The sequence below is a fragment of the Tupaia chinensis genome, unplaced genomic scaffold (assembly GCF_000334495.1).
Source record: "Tupaia chinensis unplaced genomic scaffold, TupChi_1.0 Scaffold000402_1, whole genome shotgun sequence".
Lineage (NCBI taxonomy): Eukaryota > Metazoa > Chordata > Mammalia > Scandentia > Tupaiidae > Tupaia > Tupaia belangeri.
In genome coordinates this window covers 733,425-744,941 of record NW_006159904.1, presented here as the reverse complement: position 1 = coordinate 744,941, position 11,517 = coordinate 733,425, and the positions used below count along the sequence as shown (strand labels likewise).

The 11,517-nt window shown below is 40.4% G+C and overlaps 1 protein-coding gene across 1 annotated transcript in view; it reads right to left on the bottom strand.

Moving 5' to 3' along the window:
- Window positions 1–2,479, bottom strand: part of RFXAP (regulatory factor X associated protein) — a 92,050-nt gene extending 89,571 nt beyond the window's left edge. Inside the window, exon 1 of the mRNA XM_014590062.2 lies at window positions 2,374–2,479. Coding sequence (XP_014445548.2) covers window positions 2,374–2,479 — 106 coding nt within the window. The remainder of the gene's footprint in view (window positions 1–2,373) is intronic.
- Between the last annotated feature and the right edge of the window lie 9,038 nt (window positions 2,480–11,517).

Below are 11,517 nucleotides of genomic sequence, written 5' to 3'. Positions count from 1 at the left end.
TGTGTGTGTGTGTATGTATATATATATATATATATATATATATATATATATATTATAATTTTTATAGGACATTCCCTTAAGTACACACTTCCAGAACTCATCCCATTTATATCAGTGATTGACTATTACTTCAAGGCATTAAATAAATGCCAAATGAGCAGAGGTATGTATTCATTCTTAAATGCTTTTCTGTCTTCTCAAATGTAGAATACTTTTTAAGGAAACAATAAAGATTTACCAAATACAGTCAAGATAACCTACTTTCCCTTTTATGAAAGAATAAATGTTCCATTTCATTTCCGCAGGTTGATAAAAAAAGGCCAGTCTCCTCTCCAACACCACCATCTTCAAGCACTTGATCCCCATTGTCTGGGAGTAAATTATAAAGTTCAGGTATGGTTAAAAGTGAGCTGTGCTGTGCTTATCAAACAGCTCCAGGCTCTAAAAATACCTTCTGTACTATGAACACAAAAGCATTTCAATGTACTCTAATTTGTTCCCAAAGCTATCACAGGTTGAAATTACTGCCATTAACATCATCTCCAAATGAAAGACAGACACTATTAGCAAGGTCCTTTAACTGTTTTGTAGGAGTACTCTGACAGCCATCTGTGACTGATGTCCATGGCCCTCCTTCCCCCTTGAGATTCTGACCCTTTCAGATTTCAAAATTAGTTTGGTACCTGCTACTCCTTCTGCTAAATTGTGGGTGGGTTATAAGCCACTAATGAGTATTTTGTTCCTTGTTTAGCAAACAGAAGAAACATAGTTCTTACCCATAGTTCTTATTCAGCTATGGTCTGAATTCTGCCTCCTCCTCCCATTCTTATGTCAAAGCCCTAACTCCAATGTATTTCGAGATGAGCCTTCAGGAGATAATTGGGTTTAGACAAGTTTATGAGGGTGGAGCCTTCATGATGAGTAAGAAGGGGAAGAGGCTTTAGCACTCCCTCTGTCATGTGAAGACACTGCAAGAAGGTGACCATCAGCAACCAGGCAAAGAGCCCTCACCAGAAACCAATTAGACTAGCACCTTCTTCTTAGACTTCCAGACTCTAGAGTTATGAGAAATAAATTTCTGGGTTTTTAAAAATCATTTATTTAATTTTATCTATTCATTCATTTATTTTTAGTTTGACCAGAGAGACACAGAGAAAGAGGGAAAGTGAGAAAGCAAGCTGCCAGGTCTGAGACTTGAACCATTGTCAGCCATGTGGGAGTGTCCAGTGCTTTAACCACCATGCCAATTGCTGGTCCCCATAAATTTCTGTTTTTAAACCACTCAGTCTATGGCATTTTGCTATGGCAGCCTGAGGTAAATAAGATATCATCTGACACCTAAGACCAAGTTTTCCTTATAATCAGTTATTTAATTAGGTTCTTTGCAAAAATTTTGAATACAAATTTGTGAGGATAAACTCCATTTGTAAGGGCAAACACGGATCCAGGTAGCTCTGGAGCTGAGGAACAGCTCTGATTTTTGATAAAATTTGTGAATCCACAGCTTTCTGATCAACCTTACTCTGTTCTGTAATCTTGTATTTCTCCTTCTCTCTGTCAAAGATCTCACCTTCCTGGTATCTGGGCTTCCACAGCTTCTTTTTCTTGAAGTAAACATCAGTAAGGTGCTTTGGGATTTTTACTTTACTATTATCAATTTTTGTGGAGTTGGCAGTGACAGACTTCTGGTGTATAGAACAGTTCCACTGTTCTACACAGTGGAACTTGAGGAGCAGCAATCCAGTCACAAGTAGCAAGCCACTGCACAGCTACTTCAGGAAAACCACTCTCTTGCCTCTGTGGCATCCAGTGAGGATGATCAGAATGGTCTCAGGAGTGATGCTAGCTCACAGCTTTCTCACAAGCTTTTTTTTTTTTTTTTTTGCTGTGGCTCAACAGCTTTTAAGGTACATCTTCAGTAGGATAGTACCTAGGCATTTTGTGAAGTTTAACCACCCAGGTACCACCATCTTTGTCTCCACCAACTGGTTTTATGACAGTGCCAAGAACCTTCTCCTTCTTTTTCTTTTCCATGCTCAATTTAGTGTCTGAATATTCCCTCTTGTACATGGCCTTCCTGGAATACATGGCGGATCGGGAGTATCTGTTGATGCCCTGGACTAGTATTGAGTTTTGTCTGCAATGGGGCTTCCTCTTCTTGGGTTTTTAGCCTCAAGGGGGGGGGGAATCACCTTTTTTTTTTCTTAAATTATTTTTATTTAACTTTATTTATTTATTTTTATTTTTATTTGAGCAGAGAGGGACAGAATGAGAGAAAGGGGAAGTGAGAAAGCAAGCTGCCAAGTCCAGGACTTGAACCATGGTCAGCCATGTGGGAGTCCAGCACCCTTAACCACCATGCCACCTGCTGGCCTGGGTGCAGGGGGTCACTCTTTTTAACCTTGCCACTGGCGTCAGACTTCTTGGCTTCAGGTCTCTTTTCCTTAGTGTCCTGCTTCGCAGCTTTTTCACCTGCCATCTTGTATAGCAAGAAAGAGCTCTTTCAGTGTATCTTTAGTAGAACACATTATGTATAAAAAAAATCCTGTAGTTGTAAGTGTGATTAGTTTAATATGGATAATGACTCATCATCCTATCTGGGGCCCTAGATCAGGGATTATAAAACTGGATGCAGGGAAAGCCCTCAAGGAGTCAAGCAGATGTCTGAAATTGTATCAGCGTTGTATGAGAGTGCACTTTTGTAGAGGAGAGATCAGAGCCACAGCATAGGCTCTAGGAGTAAAAACACAGGGGTTGGGGACCAGCAGATGGTGTACTGGTTATGTGACCGGACTCCCACAGAATTGGCCGCAGCTTGAGTCCTGGATCCGGTGGTTTAAAACTCACACCAGGTGCATGGGCATGCGTGTGTGCCCAAAATCCCAAGAGGAGGATGGAGAAGGCAGGGTTGTGGTGTGGTCATCCCTCCAGGGAGGTGATTTGTCACTTTCTGTCTCTCTGTCTCTCCATCAAGTGCAAGTGCATGCACCTATAGCAAAAACCTCTCTTAAAAAAAAAAAAAAAAAAACCCACAGGGTTTGAAACCCTGTTTTTTTTTTTTTTTTTTCTCTTCCATTTAATAGCTGTGAAACTGGGGCAAGTTTCTTAATTTCTTTATCACACCATTTTCTCACCTGTTAAGTGGGGTGATAACTAGTTCCAGCCCATAGCAGTTCTGAATTTTGAGCTGCATCAAAATAATGAATATTCCACAGGCACATTAAAATGAAGATGGCTCGGTTCCACCCCCAGAGTTTCTTATCCTGTAGGCAGAAGATGGGGCCTGGTGATTTGCACATCTACAATTTCTCATACTGATGCTGCCCACCGGAGAACCATGCTTTGGAAACCATAGCTTTCCTGCAAAACACTCGTGGCAACCTGCTCTCAGGATTCAGGTGCCTGTTTCTTTGCCCGCCATCTTGTTTACCATGTAAACCCTTCAGTTAATCTGTTGTGCAACTCTTCATTTCAGTGTGCAGAATCTAAAGCTCTAGCTCCAGCCCTCAAAGCTGGCCTGCCCTGCTGGGTTCAGTCCAACCCCACTAGCAAGGAAAAGTATGAGTTTCCACAGTTTCAGAAGAACACTATATGGTAGAAATTCATCACATGGTTCCTGTATAATTCTAAACTTTTTAAAATCAAAAATATTTTTTAATTTAGAAAAGAAATAAGTAAAACTAATTTTAGTAATCAACTTTGTTAACCCACTATATCATCAGATAGGATGTTATCGTATCAACATGTACTTGGTGGGAAAGTTATTAATGAGATATTTTATCATTTTTGGACTAAGTCTTAGAAATCTGTCGTGTATTTTATATTTCTCGCACATCTCAGTTCCGACCAGTCTCATTTCAGGTGTTTAAGAGTCACATGTGGCAGGTGTTTGTAAGTGGGAGAAATAGCAATGTGCTTTCAGGGTGACATGCTCCCAAAGAGTGCTGGCTTCTATACACTACAGGCAAGAAGGGTAAAACCTCTCAAAGGCCAGGCATCTTTTGTGAGAAAATTGAAGGCATGAGCCAGGGATGTTTTTATAACAAGTCACAGATTTGACCTGGCAAAGAAAACATCCTTACATATCTGTTGTGTCCCTAAAATATTCACATTTCCAAAATTAGACTTTTCTTTCTTAAAATTGAGCTTACGACATACTCATTGATTCTGATATTCCAATCAGGTACAAGGAAGGTGAAATCACTGTCTCTCATTCTTCCTGAGATGGAGTCTGGGAGACTATTTTAAGTAGAAATTTCCAGGCAAATTGCTACATGAGGAAATCAGATTCACTATCTTTCAATTCAGCTTCTCTTACGTGGGGATCTCCAGTGCTTGTGAGGAAGGTGGTAGAAAATTTTCATAGCAGATGTGGTCTAGTATTTCATTAGTGAAAATGCTCAGGCAAAATTTATGTTTCCTATTCAGACAACACTGAAACCTCCTTTAGTTCATCATTCTCATTTCTGTTCCAGTGCTCCTTACCCCAGGGTACATCACCTTTGTAAACATCTCAAGTTGAAAAAAAAAAAAATCATTGACGTTTTGTCTCTGTAGCAAAATGTTTTAGATTCTTAACAGAGTATTTGTACTTTCTAATTTTCTGTCTCACTGAACTCTGTTTTGAAAACGTGACTGTATTTCATAGATGAAATGTTAGAGGTTGGAAAGAAGGAACACATAGTGTGATCGAGAAGCATAATGAGACATCTACTCTTAGGGACATAGGAAATGTCCTAGCTGCCCCCAGGTTCTGCTATAGTGGTATTTAAGCCTAGAATTAAATGAATAGGTTGGAGTTTGGGGAAACTATAGAAAGTAAAATTTAATAGCAAGATCAAAGGACCTGAGGCAGGAGCTGGGCTGACTGAAGTGGTACAAAGAAGGTTGCAAACTCCTTGAGAGTGTAGATCTCTACGTCCCACTACCTCTCGGAGTGGTGTTGGTAAGTTGCCCTAGCATTTGTTCCTTTTCTTATCTTTATATATTTTTAAGATGGTGCCTTGCTGTGTCTGAGTTTGTCTCAACCTCCCGGCTGCTGCTGTAGGAATGAGCCGGGACGGCTGGCTCTTTTTTAGACAGGGTCTTGTTATGTTGTCAGAGCTTGTGATTTTCCTGTTTCCACCTCCCGAGTAGCTGGGATTACACACCACCATGCCCAATATTCAGGATGGACCAGAAATTGACCCTGGGCATACCATGTGGTCCCAGCCAGCAGAGCTCAGTATCTTACAAGTATCTATTAACATGGGCTGACTCTAGCATTTCTTTTTTTTTTTTTTTTTTTTTTTTTTTGAGAGTTTTTTTTTGCTATAGGGCGAGTGTGCTCACCAGAAAGACAGAGAGAGAGACAGAGAAATAGAAAGTGAGAAATTACCCCTCTAGGGGGGGATGGCCACGCCACAATCGCTTCTCCTCCATTCTCCTCTCGGGATCTTGGGCACACACGCACACGTGCCCGACGTGAGTTTAAGCCACCGGATTCGGGACTCGAACCGCAGTCGACTACATGGGAGTTCAGTGACATAGCCATTATGCTAACTGCTGATCCCTAGCATTTCTTGATGTGGGAATCAGGACATAATTTTTTTGTTCCAACTATTTTTAACCCCAGAAATAAAAAGACATGAAACAACTTTTCTTTTTTCTTTCTTTTCTTTCTTTCTTTTTTTTTTTTTTTAAAGATTTTTGCCATAAGGGGCATGCACTTGTCAGAGAGAAAGAGAGACAGTGAGAGGGAAAGTAAGAAATCACCCCTGAGAGTGGATGGCAATGCCTCAGTCCCACTCCATTCTCCTCCTGTTATTTTGCGTATGCATGAATACACACCCAGCATGAGTTTCAAGCCACTAGGTCTGGGACTTGAACTGAGGTTGACCATGTGGGAGTCTAGTGTCTTAACCACCATGCCATCTGCTAGCCCCCTAAACACATTTCTTTATCTCTTGATCAGCTTCTGTTCAGTTCAAAGTACAGCAATAGAATTTCAAGAAAAGTCAAGCCCAAAGTAATGAAATTATTGTGTGAAATCCTAACTGTACTATATGAATTGATGCTACTTAACAGCTTTGAGAGAAGTGGATGCCAAACAAGATATATTTTCTTGATTCACCAAATTTCAACAATAGCACTGTTTTAAAGAAAAGCAGAAAAAAACACTATTGGGATTATTTTGAGATATATAGCAGATGTCCTACTGAGAGTAATTTTACAACCTATTAGAAAAGAGATTCTATTTTGGGAACCAGCAGTTAGCGTAATGGCTATGTCGCTGGACTCCCACATAGTCGACCGTGGTTCGTGTCCCGGACCCGGTGGCTTAAAACTCACGCCGGGCGCATGTGCGTGCGTGCCCAAGATCCCGAGAGGAGAATGGAGGAGAAGGGATTGCGGCGTGACCATCCCCCCTGGGGGGTGATTTCTCGCTTTCTGTCTCTATGTCTCTCTCTGTCTGTCTGGCGAGCGCACGCGCCCTACAGTGAAAATCTCTCCAAAAAAAAAAAAAAAAGAGATTCTATTTTTTAAAAATTATTTTATTTACTAATCATTATTATTATTTAATTTGGCCAGAAAGAGACAGAGAAGGAGAGAAAGGAAAAGTGAGAAAGCAAGCCACTATGTCCAGGACTTGAATCACAGTCAGCCATGTGGGAGTCCAGCTCTAACCACCATGCCACCTGTTGGCCCCAAGAGATTCTACTTTTATTTATAAATATTTTCCAAGGCTATCTATAGGAATAGATGGCTTTGGTACCAAGTACCAAAGTAGTACTTCCTGTATACTTACTGCCATTAGGATTTATTTATGTTTTCAAGAGATCACTTAAAGGCTTTTATATAGAGTTGGTATAGACAATGGAATTATGCCCAGTTTCATAATAAAAATTATCAGTCATCCATATTACACTGGACTTCCTGACATCCTTCTTAAACTCTTTGATAACTGCTCTGGGCAGTTAAATAATAACCTTCCACCAGCAGGTGGCATGGTGGTTAAAGCACTGGATTTCCACATGACCAGCACAGTTCAAGTCCCAGACCTGGCAGACTGAATATCACATTGGGTATGTGTACTTGTGTTCCCAAAATTCTGAGAAGCGAATGGAGAAGAAGAGATTGTGGCATGGCCATCCTACCTGTCATTGTCTCTTTCTGTCTCCCTACAGTGAGCCCACATACATCGTATGGCAAAAACCCTAAACTAACTAAATAAACAAAAAAGAATTTTCCACTCTCTCCAAGCAAAGAATCATTTTCTCATGTCAGTGCCAAGACTGTTTATGTTGTCAAGTACTTTTTATTTCTTCATTCTTGTCTGAATTCCTAATTCATGTTGAAAGCTTTAAATATCTTTTAGATGATTTTGTTCATGGAGAAAGAAGGCTTTAATAGATCCAAGAAAGAGCTTTCTCTCAAGGATTGTGAGTTCTGAGAAGCTCAAGGTACCAGGAATCATGGCCAAGGGACGGTGATAATGAATGAGCTGTGAAGTCCTCCTACCCTATCAGATGTCTTTGATTCCTCGCCTTCCCTTAGCCTGCTCATCCAGTTCATCAGCAAGTCCTGTCCCATGTGTCTCACATCTGTCCATTGCTTCCACTCAAGTCAGGCCACCAGCTTCTTGTTCCTGGACTATTACAACAACCTCTTAGTTTGTCTTCCCACGACCACTCTTGAGAATCTCTAGTCCATTTTCACAAATAGCAAATGTTTCCTAAATGCATACCCAGCACAATCCCTTACTCAACACTTTTGATGGTTTATCACCTCATTTTGGATAAACTCCAAGGCTATAAATCCTAATGAAATTTACTACTGACATGCTTACCTCCCTCCCTCTCTCACTGACTTTATTTTCTGTCACTTTTCCCATTGTCAGCAAGCTATATTTCATTCTTCATATATCCTAAACTCTTTCTGGACTTTTGCATAGACCATCCCCTTGGCCTGGAACACTGTTACTAGGCCCTTTGCATGGCTGGTTCCCCATTGTCTTTTTGTTTTTTCTTCATTAAAAAGTTTATTTCTTCCATGGATGAAACAGGGAGAAACAGAGAGAGAGAGAGAGGGCAAGAACTCCCAACAGGGCTCCAGTGTTGCAATGTGCCCCCCAAAGCCTTCAGCCAGCCCCAGCTCATGGGCCTGTGTACACCCTGTTTTCTCAGGGAGGTTTCTGGTCTTGAAACAAGAACCTTCCCATGTGAGATTGTTTCACAGAGTGTTGCATCTTACCGTTGTGTCACCATCCGGTTTACTTTCTGTCAATAGTCCAGTGATGTTTTTCTCCCAATACAATATTCCCCTCTCTCTCTAAGGCTGTTCCTGGGAGATAGACAGTTTAGGTAATAAGGAAGTTAAGAGTGAGTAATTGCTTGCAGTTAAGTAGACAATAACTTTTTGCTTCCCTTTAATGTGCCAAGAATTGTGTCTAAAAATATATAATTCTTAAAAAGGTACCATTTCTGTAATCTTTAGAAACTACAAGATTAGTAATGTCTTGAAAATATGTATATAAAACATATGTTACCTCTAACTTCAAAGTCTCATTTATTATTGTACCACTCAATCTCTTTTTAAAAAAATATTTAATTTAATTTAATTTATTCTTTCATTTATTTTAATTGGCCTAGAGAGAGACACACAGAGAGAGATAGTGGTAAAGTGGAAAAACAAGCCACCAGGTCCAGGACTTGAACCATGGTTGGCCATGTGGGATTATCCAGCACCTTAACTACCACACTACATGCTGACCCCACCATTCAATCTTTTTGTTTGTTTGTTTTGGAGAGATTTTCGCTATAGGGCGCATGCACTTGCCAGACAGACAGAGAGAGACATAGAGACAGAAAGCGAGAAATCACCCCCCAGGAGGGATGGTCACACAGCAATCCCTTCTCCTCCATTCTCCTCTCAGGATCTTGGGCACACACGCACACGTGCCCTGCATAAATTTTAAGCTACCAGGTCCGGGACACGAACCGCGGTCAACTACGTGGGAATCCAGCGACATAGCCATTACGCTAACTGCTGGTTCCCCCCACCATTCAATCTTAAAAAGAAAGTAAAAAAAGAAAAAGTGGCTCTAAAGATACCTTATATTCTTTTAAAAAGGAAACTGTTCCTTTTAACTTTACACCCCACACTCCAGTTTCAAAACACATTATTTAATTGTTTTGGTAATGGACATTTGCAAGATGAGATTTTATATTTCACTCCCATAGCTTCTGATTATCAAAAAAACTGCTTTCCTTTATTGAAGGAATTTGATCCAGCTGATGTTGGTGTGTCCCTTCTTATATTCTTCCTATTCATTTTTGCTTCTGGAGGCATTTCCTCTGCTTCACTCTCTTCATCTTCATTAAAAGCTGCTGCTACGGAAAGAGATTTTGGAACAAGAGCTGGAATAGTTTCTTCAGGCCTACTTGATCCAAGCTTGATGGATATGGCTGACGCTTTCTTTGCTGTCTGACTACCTATGGCAAATACAAACTTGGAGATCTTTGTAGGCTTTGCTGGGAGGTCTAAAGCATCTTTATTTGATCACATCTCAGTGCTGTGCCTGGAACTTTCCCCTTCATTACTCCGTGGCTCCAAGTCTGTGACTTTTCAGGTTTCTCCTCTCCTACCTGCCACTTTTCCCTGCCACCCATACTGTATTATTAAAAACTGTAAAGAGAATGAATGTTAAGTGTTCTCCTCACAAAAAGGATAACTATTAAGGCAATACATACATGAATTATTGGTTGATGCAAAAGCAATTGCAGTTTTGGACTGTGAATTTTAAATCATTATAACTAGGTTCCAACACATCTTTATAAATCAAAATAGGAACCATTACAATCAAAACATTTTTGCTGACAAAAAATAAGTTTATTCCTGTAGCGTAAAAATCTATACTTTGGGGGGGGGTAGAGAGCAGCAGATGGTGAAGCAGTTAAGGTGATGGACTCCCACATAGTTGAGTCCTGGACACCACAGCTTGGGTGGGAGCCCAAAATCCTGAGAGGAGACTGGAAGTGAAGAGACTGTGGTATGGCCATATCCATGTGGTAGGGGGTGATTTGTCAATGTCCTTCTCTCTCTCTCTGGTGAGCATATACACCCTATGGTGAGCATGCACCCTATAGCAAAAAATCTCTCAATAAACAAACAAGCAAATAAATAAATAAATAAAAGCAATGTGTCCAGATAGGACATACTCACAACTTAATTTCCCATACAGCCAAGCCTCGCCGGCTTTATTTTCCTGAGGCTTCATTTTCCTGAGGCTTCATCCTCACTGCCCATCAGTGCTCTTGTCTTATCCTTTCTCAGTGATACCCCATCCTGTCTTCTCAGCATTTCAGCCTCTGTTTCTTTCCTGAATATACTTTTGTCTCTTTTCTTGACTCTGCATTCACAGCCATTCTTAGGATAGCACTCAGTTCTAATTCTACCTTATTGACTTAACATTGCCATTTCCCTTTTGGTCAATTATCTTTAAGCTAATTGTATTTTTGATCATTTTATTTTCCACTTTACTTTTTAAGCAGGAAGAAGAGGCAGTTACAGTCACAGGGATTGCCAAAAGTACAATTAACAGCATCAAATTAGAATGGGCAGAGGGAGTTGCTCTTCATCCTATAATATCAGCTTATGAGGAAAGACTAAGAAGCTTTTTAAAATCCCTAAGTCTGCTCCTCTGTAATTTAGAAAAACCCCATGCTCAAATTTTTCACCTTTCCCTTTGAGATAACAGTGAACCCAGTTCCAATGCCAGTTCAGGAGACCCACTGGAGCCTTAACCTTGCTGTGTAGAATGACTCGGGCGCTAAATGATCATTAATATAAAACAACTTGGCTTTCTATGATTTGTATAAATTGTACATAACACAGAAGGAGAAAAACATGGATGGAAAGGTATGCCTAGACACCAATATAATCCTCAGAAAATCCTTCAAAGACATTGATCCTGTTCTGGGAACCCACAGAGAAAGACTCAGTTAAGAATCTCTGGTTTTTGTTAGGATGTGAAATATACTAGATAGATTTCATAAGGACTCAAAAATTAAATTCTAAAAAGCAGGACCTTGATATGCTTAGCTGAATGTACAGGTCTCTGAAGTTGTACCCCTAGTGGATGGAAGAAACCATGGAGTACACTCTGTATACAGAGGTGTGTAAGGTGTAGTCTCTGCTCTCAAAGAGCTCACAGTCCCGGGAACAGGACACACAAATAAGTGAGTGATGACAATGTATGGGGGGGAGGGTGAGTGTTCTTGGAGGTATACTTGAGAATTAAAGAGGACTCCAAGGAGGTGGTGATATTTTAGCTAAAATTTGAAGGATGAATAAAAATAAATCTTGTATAGAAAGTAAATGAAGGCTTTTCTTAGCAAAGAGAACAGGGGTGCAGAAACACAAAAGAAGGGCTTGCAGGACTGCAGTTGTTTAGAATGCAAGAACACGGAGCACGAGAGATAGAAGTTGAACAGGGAAGAAGGTGAGGATGGAAAGAGGCCAGGTCATGAAGGCCTT